This window comes from Crocuta crocuta, unplaced genomic scaffold, assembly GCF_008692635.1.
Source record: "Crocuta crocuta isolate KB4526 unplaced genomic scaffold, BGI_CrCroc_1.0 scaffold107, whole genome shotgun sequence".
Taxonomy (NCBI): Eukaryota; Metazoa; Chordata; class Mammalia; order Carnivora; family Hyaenidae; genus Crocuta; species Crocuta crocuta.
Window position 1 is genome coordinate 2,068,855 of NW_027531877.1, and position 16,325 is coordinate 2,085,179.

The 16,325-nt window shown below is 38.6% G+C and overlaps 1 protein-coding gene across 5 annotated transcripts in view; it reads right to left on the reverse strand.

Moving 5' to 3' along the window:
* JAKMIP2 (janus kinase and microtubule interacting protein 2) overlaps positions 1–16,325 on the reverse strand; it is a 174,922-nt gene that overhangs the window by 20,490 nt on the left and 138,107 nt on the right. For all 5 annotated transcript variants that reach the window (XR_013337286.1, XM_077772953.1, XM_077772952.1 and 2 more), the window contains 6 exons: positions 14,095–14,193; positions 12,560–12,658; positions 10,748–10,801; positions 9,788–9,853; positions 4,698–4,766; positions 1,462–1,539 (listed from right to left, as the gene is read on the reverse strand). Coding sequence is in view for 4 of the 5 variants with exons in the window: in XM_077772953.1 (XP_077629079.1) it covers positions 1,462–1,539; positions 4,698–4,766; positions 9,788–9,853; positions 10,748–10,801; positions 12,560–12,658; positions 14,095–14,193 (465 nt within the window). In the remaining variant the exon portion in view is untranslated. The remainder of the gene's footprint in view (positions 1–1,461; positions 1,540–4,697; positions 4,767–9,787; positions 9,854–10,747; positions 10,802–12,559; positions 12,659–14,094; positions 14,194–16,325) is intronic.

Sequence of the window (16,325 nt, forward strand, 5' to 3'; positions counted from 1 at the left end):
AATGCCACTTCTCTTCCACATGACACACATACGAACTTGAAGATGGCTTTACACTCTCCCCATCTTAACATGCAAATTGGGAGACATGATCTAAAAATGGTCTGGAGTCTTTGGAATTGGTCTGTTTTTTAATACTCTGAGATTTACAGCAGCTTTGGCTATAAAATGCTTCCTTGAGTCGTCTTTCTTTTGGATTAAGAATCTACTACTCCTTATATCCCAGGTTTTTTTTTTTTAAACATGCTTTAGATATAGTCACCAAAATCTACAATCTTACCTCCTATGACTTGGACAGAGGTGAATGGTCATGCCTTGGTACAGAGTGTTCTCCTAGCTCTTGTACTGTACTGAACAGATCTCATCATTTTCACATGAAATGTGGTTGTTGGGATGAGTACTCGGTCATGGGACACATAAACACCTGAACCTGACCATGTGTCGGTAGAGGAGGCAAGGAAAAAAGGGTAGGAAGGGAGGGGAGAAAGGGCTTCCTTCTTTGTTCTCTGGTGACCAACTCTCATTTTTCTCCTTTCCCCATTGAGCAGTGCTCAGAATCTCTTATTCATTTTGAAGAAGAATACTAATTCATCTCTGTCACGAGCAGGGGCTAAGTGCCTCACTCTTATCCCCAAAGTGACTCAGGCTTCTTCCAGGAAAGCATTATAAAAACCTCTACCAGCAACTCCTTGAAATGTTCCCCTTTTAAGTTTGGTCTTTATCTCTTGAGTCATTACTGTGACTTAATGGTGGCGGTGGGGACAGTATACGGAGAGAAGAAATACAAGCTGTTGTCCCGTATTAGGGATTATGTGTTATGAATTTGGTACGGGGAATGAATCAGATGTGGTCCTCAGTCCACACAGCCTTCTATGGGAGAGAAAAAGGCACAACCCATTTCCCCAACAGCCTCATTTACTGTGGCCAGATTATGGTGGTGAAGGCCACAGGGTCTGGAGTCAGAACTGAGCACTACCTGCTTCCTCTCTCAGGCAAAGTTCTTTCACTCTCCAAGCCTTCATTTCCTCATATGTAATACAGGAATAAGCATATTACCCATACTCCATAAGGCTGGTATGAGAAATATGTAAAGGAAAAATATACACAACAGGCATTAAATGCTCTACTATTCTCTTACTACATAAGGCTCCCAAACAATTAGATTTGATTTAATAAAATTTCTCTTTCATCTATGGTACCATCCAACCTGTCTCTCATTAAAAAGTATTTTATAAAACAATTGTTTTATATGAAGCATAATTAAGTACACATTCAATACTATGAGTACTGTAACAGGAAGGAGGTAGGGATGTATTTGTTCTAACACCAGAAATGGAAACCACTGGAAAAATGAGCTTGAATGCTGTGGTCTATTCACGTACATGGCGTGACAAGTGACGAGGTGCTTCTCTCCACAGCACAGGACTGTGAGCTCTGGGTGTCCGGAGTGCTTGTGGTACCTACCATATATGCTTGGTCGAGAGCTTGTTTTCTGTAGTCCAACTCTTCCTCCAGATAGCCTTTTATTTTGCAGAACTGTTCCTATAAAAAGGGGCCGCAATGAAAGAGAAAAGAGTTAGCTTAGTTTACTAGGAAGCGATATATAAATGGTATTGATGAATGTTTCCTCTAATTTCCCCACAGGACCAGTCACTAGCATTTATAGGGTCATAGATTTTGTCTGTTAGGGAAATAGTTCAACTTTCATAGCCTCACAGAGAATGTGAAAATCAATGGAAAGAAGTATAAAAGATGGAGCAAACAATCCACCACACGGAATGCTCTCAAGGATTTTTATGCCAGTCCAAGAGCATGTGGTTAAGGACAGAGTTACTAATAAGTGTATCTGTGCAAATATATTGTGAGTCTATTTTTGTAAGGATGCTTTGAAATGTAATATGCACAGTTGTATAATAAAAAAATATTCAAAATTATCTGTGCACAATTAACAAACACGAAGATGGATAATGATGTAGGGAATGGGGGCTATTCCAACCACAATGTCGCTTCATGAAAGGGCTTCTGCTCCTGCCACAAAACCAGCACGAGCTGGGACTGAAATCTCAAGTTCCCTTGCTTGTCCTCAGTGTCAGCATGCCTGCGCTCACATTGTGAGCATCCTTCCATTACCATTTAGACATATACCTTTGTGGGGCACCTTGTTGGATAAGCATCTGACTTTGGATCAAGGAGTTTGAGTCCCACATCAGGCTCTGTGCTGACAGCGTGGATCCTGCTTTGGATTCTGCGTCCCTCTCTTTCTCTCTGCCCCTCTCCCACCTGTGTTCTCACTGTCTCTCTCAAAATAAACATTAAAAAGCATGTATATCTCATGGGGCACCTGGGTGGCTTAATCGGTTAAGCATCCGACTTCAGCTCAGATCAAGATCTCACTGTTCGTGAGTTCAACTCCCACATCAGGCTCAGGGCTGTCAGCCTGTCAGCGTAGAGCCCATTTTAGATCCTCTGTCTCCCTCTCTTTCTGCCCCTCTCCCACTTAGGTTCTCTCTCAAAAATGAATAAGTAAATAAATGTTAAAATATAAATAAATTATAATATAAATATAAATAAAATATAATAAAGATACATACATATATATCTTTCTGTGCAACATAGCCCCAAGTACACTCAATTATTTCTTTGTTTGCTTAACTGAAGGGACAAGGACCTCTTCCAATGCTGGAGGAAAACGACTACATCTATTTTTGAGAGACTGCATGCAGTCATTGTGCTGTGCTTTCCTGATTATCTCTGAGCTCCAGTACCCAGAACAGTGCCTGGTACAGGCTAATTGTGTAATTAATATTTGTACATTTGAAGAATTTTCAAGGGTTTTTAAAAAAGATAGAGTGCTTGTTGCATGCTCTGACTTTAGGGTCTAACCGTTTGGTAAAACATAAACTCTGTGTAAAATATAAGCAAAATGATGTGTATGCCATCACATCTATATAAATGCAAGCTGTTCTTTCTTTTATATAATGTTTATTTATTTATTTGGAGAGAGCATGGACAGGGGGAGGGGCAGAGAGATGCGGAGAGAGAGAGAATCTCAAGCAGCCTCCGCACTGTCAGAGCAGAGCCCGACGTAGGGCTCGATCTCATAAACTGTGAGATCATGACCTGAACTGAAATTAAGAGTCAGATGCTTAACTGACTGAGCCATCTAGGTGCCCTGCAAGTTATTCTTGTTAAAGGATTCCCTAACCTGAGGAATCATTACCTGTTTTTTAGTAGTCATAACACTAATGACAGTACAGTTATAAAATTCTATGTATTCCTGTAAGTTATAATGAACAATTCCTGTGCTTAGGGATTTAAAAAATATTTAATTATGGTAAAACACAAAAAATTACTCTTAACCATTTTTAAGTATACAGTTCGGTAGTGTTAAGTATATTTACACAGTTAAGCAGCCAATCTCCAGAATGCTTTTCATTTTGTAAAACTGAAACCATATCCATTAAATGACAACTCCTCATTTTCTCTTCTTCTTCGCTCCTGACAGCTATCATTCCTACTTTCTATTTGTCTAACTACTCTAGATACTTATGTAAGTGGAATTATACATTATTTGTCTTTTTGCAATTGGCTTATTTCGCTTAGCATAATATCCTCAAGGTTCATCCATGTTATATCATGTGTTAGAATTTCTTTCCTTTAACAGTGTGGAGGTTCCTCAGGAAACTAACAATAGAACTCCCCTATGACCCAGCAATAGCACTGCTAGGAATTTACCCAAGGGATACAGAAATGCTGAGGCATAGGAGCACATGTACCCCAATGTTCATAGCAGCACTCTCCACAATAGCNTCACTGTATGTACAGACCACATTTTACTATCCATTCATCCAGCGATAGACTCTTGGGTTGCTTCCATGTTTACACTATTGTGAATAATGTTGCTGTGAATATGGGTGTAGAAGCATTTCTTTGAAAAACCTACCTTCAATTATTTTGGGCATATACCCCAAAGTGGTATTGCTGAATTATATGGTAATTCTATTTTGAATTTTCATTAGCAGCTACACATCATTTTATGTTCCTACCAACCGTGCATGGGTTCCAATTTCTTCACATTCCCACCAACACTTGTTATTTTGTTTTGTTTTGTTTCTGATAGTGGCAATCCTAATGGGCCTTAGGTGGCTTAGAGATATTTAAAATCAGAGTTATACTCATCATTTCTGTAATTTCTACTGTGACAGTGTTTGGTGGAACAATTATTTAGCCTAAGAAAACACCTAATTGAATTTTCTTCAGCATTTGTTTTGGAAATATTATAAAAATACAACATGGCTTTGAAGAATATGACTTTAAATTGTGGGGTACTTTCAGGAATTTCGTTCCCCAGTCTGTACACCAAACAATGGGAAGCTGCAAACTTTCATCAGTGCCAATGAAACTGGTAGAAAATAGTTGTTTTCCACTTGCCTTGTCCATTTTTCTTCATTTTTAAAAAAATATTCTTTTTGAGAGAGAGAGGGTGCAAGTGAGTGAGGGGCAGAGAGAGAAAGAGAATCCCACGAGGGGCACAGAGAGAAATGGGGTTCACCCTAAGTGGGGCTCATGCTTACCTGATTTGGGGCTCTAATTCACGAACTGTGAGATCATGACCTGAGCTCAAGTCAGATGCTTAAGCACTGAGCCATCCAGGTGCCCTACATTTCTTTATTTTTATGATGCCTCATCTTTGTACTCACCATGTCACTTTCCAACTCCATCATTTTCTGGTGCAGAGCAGCCTCTGCTCCTTCGATTTGCTGGATCCACTAAGGAGTAAACAAGACAAAAACATCTGACATGACTGCTTGACATGGAGTATATGGCATAGTCTACTAGGTTGCTTTGTCTCCTCCTACCTCAAGAAGCAGACAGAGAACTGAAGTGAAAACTTGGTGCATTTTATTTCTTTGTTCAGGAAATAGAGTTATTCATTCATTCATTCATTCATTCATTTATTCATTCACTCAACAAATGCATTCATTGATGTCTACCATATGTCAGGCACTGTAGTAGGTACTGGGGCTTCGATGGTGAATAAGACCAACATGTTTTTTGCCTTCATTAGAGAACATCATAGGAGGCTTTCTTGGAAGAGACACTTGCACTGGAGTCTGATCAATTTGAGTCAGAGATGATTAGGCAAAAATGACAGGAAAGTTTCAAGCAGAAGAGATATCCAATTCTTCATGGTTGGAGGAAACATAATGAAAAGAAGGCCAGGTGAGACTGGAGAAATAGCCATTTTTCAGTGTATGAAATTGATGACAGCTAAGTATTGAAGAATCATTTTTGTTGAGTGGAGGTATTTTATATCACATTAAAAAACTTACATTTCCTAACACTTAGAATATATCATCCTCTTACATGGCACTGATATTAACATTGATCAACACCCTGAGTAAAATTAGATTTTGAGTAAGATTTTGAATAATAAGATTGAATAATACAATTTGAATAATTAGATTTTGAGTAATAACCTTACCACATACATGGTTTAATAGAACAAATTATTTTAATAGGTCTCTCCCAAGTTAAACATCAATTTATCATGTAGGGAGGCAACTGGGCATAATTGTGGGAGTTCTAGAGGCAGACTACCCTGGGTCTAACCCCAATCCTAGCTTTTCATGGCTGTTCTGGCCTTGAAACGTTATCTGATTTTTCTAAGCTTTTTTTTTTTTTTTTTTATTTTCTTAGGGTNGGGTCATTTTTAATATGATTTTTCTGAGCTTTAACTTCCTTTTCTGTGAAATAGGGTTAATAATGTGAAGATTACAGAATGTAATTAATGCAAGGCACTATGCACAGTGTATTCAATAGTGAAAGCATGTGAGCAGGGGAGAGGGGCAGAGGGAGGAGAGAAAATCTAAAGCAGACTCTATCCTCAGTGCAGAGCCCAATTCATGGCTTGATCCCACGACCCTGGGATCATGACCTGTGCTGAAATTGAGTCATATGCTCAATAGACTGAGCCACCCAAGCGCCCCAACATTTATTTTTGTACATCTACACTATTAGAAATTTGCCTCACTACTAGCGATTTCATTTCAGTTTATCTGTGATAAATTATGTGGTGCACTGAGCATTTTTTTATATTTATTTTTGAGAGAGAGAAACAAAGTGTGAGCAGGGGAGGGACAGAGAAAGAGGTAGACACAGAATCCAAAGCAGGCTACAGGACAGAGCCCGATGCAGGGCTCAAATTCACAAACCACCAGAACTTGACCTGACCCGAAGTCAGATGGTTAACCTACTGAGCCACCCAGGTGCCCTAAGCATTTTTTCTACATACTAAAGTCTTGACATTCACAAGGTGACACCATGTCCAACAGCCTCTTAGCAGTAAGAAGTATGGGGGAAAGAAGAAATGCACAGAGAGACTGGAAGAGCTACTCTTAGTTCTTGTACATATGTGTGTATACAAGCAAATTTCCCCTTAAAGCAAATTTCCATCAAATACATGGGTAAATAGTCTCAATGCAATTGAAGACCATCAAGCTTTATTAAAATGTTTCCTTCACTTGCTGCCCATTTATCGTTGAGAAAACCATATTTTTAAGAGTACAGCAAATTAAAGCAGTTCAGTCATGGGCTTCAGATACAGGTTTGTATGTTGACTTGTAGCCCTTCTTACTTGCGTAACTCGACACAGGACAAGTCATTGAATAGCCCACACCTCAGTGTCCTCATGTGTAGAATGAAAACAGTGGATAAAAGTTGGTGGTGGGGAGGACAATGGCATTTGTGCAGTACCTGGTCCATAACACATTCTCACTTATGGTCGCTGTTCTTATTCTTACCAATACAAAGTCAGAATAGGATTTTCTTGTTGGAAATTTGTCTACGTTCAGTCTCTGGATATTGAGAGCAGAATGCTATTCAAGACTGTGGTATCCAAAACTTCAAGGCTGACATTTAGAATTACTTGGAGATAGAAATGTTCATCTGTAAACCTCAAAGGTAGGAGGTGACTCTAACTTGTGAATTGTAAAGATCTGCACAAAAGGGCACTGTACAGACTGTGAGTACTGTAAGGACAGGCTCGTGCCCTGTGTATCTGGTCCTTCATTCATTTCTTCAGTGCTAAGCACACTGTCATCTCTTTGTAAATGTTCAACTGAACCCTTCATACAGGACTTGCAAAGAAGGCAAGTGGAGGCATGAACTCATTTGCCAAAGCACTAATAGATCATTAGTTCCTACAGGCTCTATACAGGGCACTTCCTGTTTTCAAAAGAATGCGTGAGGGAAATTTGGTGCAGTGGTTAAGATCATGGATTCTGGGAACAGACTGCTTGAGTGTGAATCCTGACCCCATGATTTTCGAGCTGGGTGACTGGGGCAGTTACCTGCCTTCTCTGCACTTCAGGTTTCTCATCTATAACAGTGGTATCAAGACAAATGCCATGTACAAATGAAGCACTATGCAAGTGTTAATTATGGTTAAGTTCAAGTTGTATCACACACACACAGGGCAGGGAATGGAAGATTATCTTCTGCCAATCAAGTAAATGTGAGGCATACTGACCCATTTTTCCTTATTTTCCTTATTTTTCTTATTCCTATTTTCTTTCTTTTTTTTTTTACTGTTTATTTATTTTTGAAAGAGAGAGAGAGAAAGAGAGAGAATATGAGTGGGGGAGGGGCAGAGAGAGAAGGAGACACAGAATCGAAGCAGGCTCCAGACTCCGAGCTGTCAGCACAGAGCCTGACATGGGACTCAAACTCATGGACCTCGAGATCCTGACCTGAGCCGAAGCTGGACGTTCACATCCTCAGTCCTTGCCTTTTACAAATATTGGCCCAAGTTTCCTTGATATCCCTAAACTAATGTGACTTTTCTTTCAATAAAGAACTGTAGCCCTTTATAAGTCCAACGGAATGAGACACTGTGGCTATCACCAACAAATAAATGTAGCAGATATGGGAGTACAAGCTATGTTTTCTTCAGCAGCATGTCATTGGAGTACTGCGCTGTGGACATTCACAAAGTCACCTATTCACTCCTTCAGTAAATACTTGCTCAAGACCTGTTAGATGTGCTGGACTGTTGTGAAGAGCGAAGGAAACAATGTGGAATGAACAGATACCACCGTTACCCTCAGGGAGCTTAAAGTCTAGCGGTAGGTGGTTGTGGGGCATACAACAACAATAAAAAAACAAATAGCACACTGTAGTTGCTAAAAGCCATAGTAGCAGATGCACAGATCACTGTGGAAATAAAGAGAAAAAGTGCCTAACGGGGCTTGGGTGAATAAGAGGGCTTCCCCATGTATGGGAATGTCTAACAGTCAAGATTGAGCCAGCCTAAGGTAGAAAAGAAAAAAGGAAATAACTTTCAGGCATAGAGAACAACATAAAGGCCTAAGGGATAGAAATAGTGATAGACATGGAGAGAGAGAGAAACAGAAGCAGAGAAGATGGGGACACCTAATGGGTTTGTATATGGCTGGCCCTCAGCTAGGGAACAAAGAAACTAGAGGGATCCTGGAGAGGCAGGCAAGGGCCAGACCTAGGGGCCCTCTTGGCACGTTCTGGATTCTGGACCTTATGTTAGGGACAATGTGAGGTTACGAATGTTTTGTGGAGAGGGAAAATGATGGGTCTATATTTAAACTGTAAGGGAAGTAAGTTTTTAAAAAAGCAAATCCCAGATATCATTTCACATGTACATACCTCAATATGTATCCCTAACAGATAAAGCTTTGTCAAAAAGATCCATAACCAAAGACCATTTTTACATGTAGTGAAATTAGCATTAATTCCTTTTGTTATCTGATACCTTGTTCATACTAAAATCTCTCCAGCTGTTGGCAAAATGTCTTTTTTTTCCACACTTGGTTTTCTTAAATCAGGATCCAAAAGGGGGATCATTTTAATAATTTTTAAAAATTATTTTAAATAAGTTTTAAAATTTTAATAATTTTTAAGGAATCTTTTATTTTATACCAGCCCTTCCCTCTTCCTACATTTTTTTCCTTTATGTCACTATTGTTTGAATAACTCAACTAGGTCATTTGACTTGTAGGATTCCCTTTATTTCAGACTAGAGAAAGTGGATCACTTGCTTTCTTATGGTTTCCTTTCCTGTATAAGAAACTTTTTATGCATTTAGAAATTAAGAAAACATCTCAAGGAATTTACACAGTTGTCATTTTATCCAACCATGTGCACAAAACTCTCAAGTATGTGCTGATTCTCAATGCACCCTGAACACAGCCATTTCTCAGGCTTCTCCACTTGGCTCTTTCCTCCTGTCTATCTTCCTGCCATTTACCAGATTTAGACACAAGGGGCCAGAGCACACTCAGTGTGGCTCTGCTGACAGTCCCCAGGTTGGACTTTCTGAATTGTACAGCCATGAGCCACCCCCAGGTTACAGAATCAGTGGGAAATAAATGCTATGTGTGCACCCAGGGAAAAGCCCACAAAAAGAGCCAGGCTCCCTTAACAATCTCTCAACAAAAACCTTCTTTATTGGCTTCCTAGCTTAGGAGGGATTGTGTGGATAATGTTATCCAGAAAGTTTTCGATTTTTTAAGAGTTATATTTTTTTTAAGAGACTACAAAGCAAAAATTATCCACCCACCCCAAATCAGTGTGTAGACTTTTCTTTTGTGTGTTCTCATTCTATTGGGGTTGTATCATCCTGAAAAAAAAGACATTTATTAGGTATTCAATAACACAAAGTCATGTGCAAAGAGAATGTCCTTCAACCCTACCCTACTCTTTAGGGGTTAAGCCAGGCAATGAGATGATTTAAATGTTAGTACGATGAATTTATTACCTTTTCTGCCAGGGACAGCACCGTGCTGGCTTGAATTATGGCCACTTGTTCTTCATTTCTTAAGTTCTGCCAAACAGAGAGAGAGAGGAGGGAAGGAGGGAGGGAGGGGGGGAGAGAGAGAGAGAGAGAGAGAGAAGCAAGAAAAGAAAGAAAATAAGCTGAAGACGCAATATTTACACTATCAGAAAATACTGACTAACTGCCAGCTATAGACACTACTGCCTGGGCATGCATGAAGGTTAACAACTGTTCTGTTTCACTTAGTAACAATTCTTAACAAAACGTTCATTCAAAACGTGTAAAAAGTACATTAAATGTGATTTTTTTATATCTCTGAAATGGACTTGATTTCTGTTTCACTGTAAGCATACTTAGTTTAAGTCATCTTTTCAGAATGGTTTGATGTGATTTAGTTGATTCTTTTCTCTCATTAAAGGCAAAAAATGGTGTGACTCTTTCAACCTACATGCATCATTCATCTAGTATCTCAATGAATGGTCCTCCTACTGAATTAATATGCGTTGACCCTGCCTGGAAGGTGTTTTTAGAAAGAAAAGAGATTATAGTTTCCTGGCCCATTTTTATGGGGCTGCCACCAACCCTACTATTTAGCAGCATTTGCAACTGCATGACTGATTAATTTCATGCTGGATGGCTCCAAGCAACAGTGAGAAGGTAATTAGCTTTAATCACCGCAGATGTGGTCGGCATTCAAACCTGAAACCAGCCCGCTAAAAGCACTTTGCCAGTTCCCATTTCTGCTACTACCTTTCAGAGATCCTTAGAACCCTCAACTATCTTGTCTGATAAACAATGACTGATTCTCTTCCATGATCCACATCTGTAAGAGAACATGGCATCTCACCCGCTATTATTTTACACATGATGCATGGCAAGTATTTCTAGCTTCTCTTTGGACAAATTCGTACCTTTACTGCCCTTAATCAATTCATTACTTACCCCATTATCACCCAAGATATCAAGCTGCTTTATGAGATCAGGGATGTTCACATCCTGCAGTAACAAGGAGATACATTCAAGTTAAAGACACAAATGCAGCTAACCATTCTATCAGTGCCTGACCTTTAAGTTTGAGAAGACATGTTAAGACCTGTACTTCCTTGGGTTGTTTTCAATCAGGTACATGTGGCTTTATGTTGCCACTCTGCTTCTTGTACATTGCGTGAACCTGAGAAAACTAACAGTTCATTCTCAAATTCATCACTTGCAAAATATCTCCTTCATAGCTGACCCTGAGGATAAGAGATTCTATACGAAACAGTGTAGATTATTATAAGGACTTGGAATTCTTTCATTAATTTTTTCCCTCCTAATTGCCATTTTTTTGAATTATGATAAATTTTAGGTATAAAGAAAAGTAACAGGTAATAAATATAATCAACCAATTTCATTTTAATTAATGGAATTCTGACATGGTTGAGATTTTGACTGCCACATAGAAAAAATATAGCACATTCCATCCTTTAGCATTAATTTCATGCTATGGAAAAAATACTGTATTTCTTTTGTCAGTCTGAAGTAGCTGAACTCCATTTTAAAAAATTCCCCTGCATATAAATTACATCCACTGGATTAGCTTGTTTGTGATTTATCTAAGAAAAAGTATCTAAGGAAAAGACAAGTAAAATGCTTTTTGTTTAATTAGAGCTAAATTAAAAAAACTGCTCTGGTTTACAAATTTTTGTGCAGCCCAGGAAGGCCACTGTGAAAGAGGTTTAGGATGGAAAACAAGAAAGCACAATTTTATTGCCTTATTTCCCTCCCGCTTTTTACTCCGTTAGTACCACCTTCTCCTCTTACTCACATTCAGATAGCAGTATATCCTTTCCCTTCCACCAGGAAGGGGGTGGTCTAGCTCAATTCCACAGGTAGAGAGAAAGAAGGCAATGAAAGCAGGTATTATCTGGCAGCTCAGAGTAGGAGCAGGAAGGGCCATGCACAAGGTCAAGGAGAGACCAGGAATAGCAGGAGGCTTCACAGCTTTCCCTCGGGGATAGGTATTCACCATGTGATTTCATTACATTGAAGGACAATATATTTTCCAGGAGATGGAGCCACCTCCCTTCAACCTTAATGTTTAGAATGTATTCCAATATCCCTAAAGATAGAATTACATTTTATCTAAATGAATAACATGTTATAAATCATAAATCCTTCCAAAAGATAGATCTTCCCTAAATTAAACATATCAAAAGAGAGGGTGGACCAGATGATTTCAAAGTCCCTTCTAAGATCAAATTCCAAGATTATGAATCCCATGGCACTTAGAACAGCACAACAAAGGGACTCAACAAATACTTTTTTATCTGGTATCCTTGAAATGTGTTTCTTGAAGTATGAAATTTATTTAGTATCTCCCCTAGATAATGAAGGGTAATTATTTTAATATTTGAAACTGCATCATTCCTTATGCTATTGTGTTCTAAATAATCATGATTTCCTGTGTTCTTTATTAACCATTCATACATCTGTCACACATCTTTTTAATAAATAAAAAAATTATTTTAAGTAAGCTCCACACGCAATGTGGGTCTCAAACTCACGACCCCGAAGATCAAGAATTGCATGATTTACTGACTCAGCCAGCCAGGCACCCCTAGATCCAACTATTTTCAATTTCTATACAGTTTTTTTTTTTTAAATCAAAATGACATCTAGTGACTGAAAAATAAAAGTCATGAACAACCTCCCCTTTTCCAGTTCCCAGTTTTTCCACTTTCTACAAACATAGAAAGTTGAGTATCTGCCTACCTTGACACCTTCTTTCATACAGTAGATCTGTAGAGCACTCACACCATCTGAGAATGGGTGAATTTGTAGATTAAATGGAGGGGATCGTCTCTCTCTTTCCTTGAAATACAGTGAAGAATATACGGGAATTAAAAAAAAGCAACAACTGATCAAATGCTAAACCAGTTGTCTATGTTCTCTCTTTATACTATTTCAGCAGTTTATCAGTCATTGTGGAAAAAAAATTGGACTCAAGATGTTCATGCTTAAATTTAATGAAAAAGAATAGATAAATCAACTAAGAGGTATGGTAGAAGAATTTATAGATGGTGTCATTCAGTCTTGCAAATTTTTTGATCAGAGAAATGTAGGAAGTGAAGTTCCAATTTAAACTACATGAATATTTTAGAGCTTTCAGGTATCACAGAGAATGGTTGTTTGACCATGAAGTTTTATGGCAGCTAACAGCCTTTTGCATATTCAATCTACTCAAGCTTTATGATGAAGATGTGTGGGCTACCAAAGACAACTTAGCGCTTCTTCATGGAGGAACACCAACTTTATCCAAATCTAATTTGAAGAAAACCTCAAAAAGAAACTGCTGGCAAAATAACAGAGCTATCAAATGGGAAATTTTCTTACCTTTTACATATCAACAGACATTCAACCAGACCCTATGCCAGATTCTTTTTTAAAAAAATATTTTATATATTTAAGTAATCTCTACCCCCAGTGTGGGGCTAGAACTCATGACCCCAAGATAAAGAGTCACATGCTCTTCTGACAGAGCCAGCAAGGCACCCAAAAGAACTCAGGTATGTATGTTTGTTTTAGATTATTTTTTTAAGCAATATCTATACCCAGCATGGGCTTGAACTCATGCCCTGGGATCAAGAGTCACATGTTCTACTGACTGAGCCAGCCAGGCACCCCGCTAGGCCAGGTTCTGTGTGATACAGTCAAAATCTGATTTGACTGATATGTTTAACTTAAAAAAAATTAAAGAACACTGAAATTTGGTCAGGTTAACCAAGCTATTTCCTTAAACGAGTCACCTTGCTTCTTAGCCTTTTTCATAAGCGCATTATAGATTAAAAAGTTTATTCACAAATTCAAGTGTCTTGAATACAAACAAAATATTTTTGTATATAGCACAATCTGAAATATAATTATGGAGGTAACATTTTTATGAGTCAAAATTCAATGAAGGATGGAAATGATTATTGAAAAGCAATGAAGTATTGATGAAATTTGAAATCATTATTTAAATTATTTAAAAATCATTCATTAGTCTTGCTCTTAAAGGCAATAGTGTTGAAAGCACAGTCTCTGAGCAGACAATTCAGACTCACGTCAGTGCTTCACCACTTACAGTCACGGGTCTTGGGCAAGTTGATTAACCTCGGTTGCCTCATCTATAAAATTCTGATTATGGTCGCTGAGGCCCAAGAAAAGTATGCATTGAAATGCCTAATTCAGCACCTCACACATAGGATGTGTTCAGTGCATGTTAATTGTTATGATTATTTGTATTATGATCATCATCATTGCCTTACTTCTAGCTCTAGGTTTCGAAACTCCAGCAGCTCATTCTGGTCTCGGGCATCCTGCAGTTCTTGTTGTAACCGGTGATTTTCTGCCTCCTGTTTTTCTATCTAATAAAGTAAATCCTCAAGTTAGGTGAACATTGCAAACACGGTCTACAACTTAGCAAAGCAAGCATGGAGAGCACTCGTCTACTTGGTGAATACATCATCTAGACCATGAAAAAAAATCCCAAGGAGACGTGAGCAAAAGAAGTCTTAGGTTTTCCTTCTACCTATCCTTTGGTTGAACTTTTTGTGCATAGAGGAAAATGAGACAAGGTGACCTCCGTTCATTGACATAACATCTGGGGACCCTATGAGTAGTGAATCTGAGTACTCATTAGGCCCTTACTGTGGGTCAGGGACAGCGTCCTGGGACTAAATTTAATGGTGGACACAGACATCTCCTGTTTCTGGAGTTACAAATGGTTAGAGAAATCTTACCTAAGTAGCTCTGATCATATAGAAAACTTTGTGGAGTTCCAGTTACCCGTAAAATAAAGCCAAACTCGTCAATATGGAATGCAAACACCTAGCTTTCCAGGCTTAAATATTCTCCCTGTCATCTCTAGATGCACGTGCGCGCGCGCGCGCACACACACACACACACACACACTCACATGTGATCACACACATAAGAATCTACAAACCCGTATCTACCCTATGGACTGATTATGCCAGGAGTGTGTCTTTACTCATCTCTCTGCCTAACAGGGGCTCTCCCCATTTCGTTTTCTATGTGAGGAAATCCATGTTCCTTGAACATGGAACTCTAATATCCCCTACCAGCAGAGGCTTCTTTTGTTTACCCATTTGGAAGTGACACCTTTTCCCTCTGTTTTCCTATTTGACTTCTTCTATAACCTGATGAAGCTTGGAATTAAGTCAGTTGTATAAAATATGCCTCACCCTGTAAGATAGGCCCATGTCTACCAGGGATCAGAAAATTTTCATGATCTGTAATAGGTTCAGGGCTGCCTTTGATACACGCTGTATGGGTGGGCCCTTAGGCACAGTAATTATTTAAAATCTTGAACTGAGACATAAAAACCCAGGAGCTTTTTATCATAGGATGAGTCTCACTTCCCCAAGTATACACACTTGAAATAGCATGTTTAGCTTTTTATCATTTTGGTTTTCTTTTACTCTCAGAAGCTTGAGCCCCTCAAATTCTCCTTGTAGCCCAAAGAAATCAAGACCAAATGAAATCAGACAGAAGACATGAGAATTATGTTTTAGGTGATAAAGAAATGTAGTAACACTTATTACTGGGCATCTCTGAGACTACTAAAAACCTCTTTTTCTCATAGCCTGATGATATAGAAAAATTAAAGGAAAATAAAAATGGGGAAACAGTAGGTATTAGTAACATTAATTAATGTAGTAAAGTTTTTTTATACTTAGATTTAGATTTGCATTCAGATTTTTGTGGTTGAGTGAACTTCCAAAGGTTTTTAGAAGTTGACTTAGATCACATAAAGAGATTCTACTCCCTAAAATCTTGAATTTGCATCAGAGATGGAATATTTGGGAGATGTTTGGCTCGAGAATTTAGCACTAGCAATCAGGTCAGTGACTCATGGGTTGCAGTTAAGAGACCAGGGCTAAAGTGTGATGAAGTTTCTTTATAGGGACCCCTTACGTCTCTGAGAGTACTAGTTCTCAATCCTGGAATACCCACCCACCTTCCATCCATCTGCTCTGTGTCTCACCATTCAGAAATGAGGTAGGATAAGGACTTTGCTAGACCAGAAAGGAGGGAGGACAAGCATCTTCTTGCCCTTCTCATGCTTACAAGAGGGTGGTGGTTATTTTCCTACTTGCCAAGCCTAGTGAATATTGGCAGAAATAATGCTAAACTAATTTCTATGTAAGCTTTGGATGAACCAACAGAATTATTTCCCTTATTCAAATGGGCTTTCAAATTTTGGGTTTTTTTTCTTTCAAGAACAATTTAAAGTTACTTTGTAATCTTTTCACAAGATTTATGGAAGCTAAATACTAATGAAAAGAACCACTTTTGAACTTAAAATGATCTCTGTTGTATTTCACTGCCCTGATCCAAAGCCTGTGTTCAGATAATTGAATTAATCGTATGTATTGGGCCTAAACCATGCTTTTGCATCTTCATTTGTTGAACAACCTCCTGGACATGCTGTTTTGTGCCTTGGATGCATGTTTTAAAACATTTTTTCTAAAAA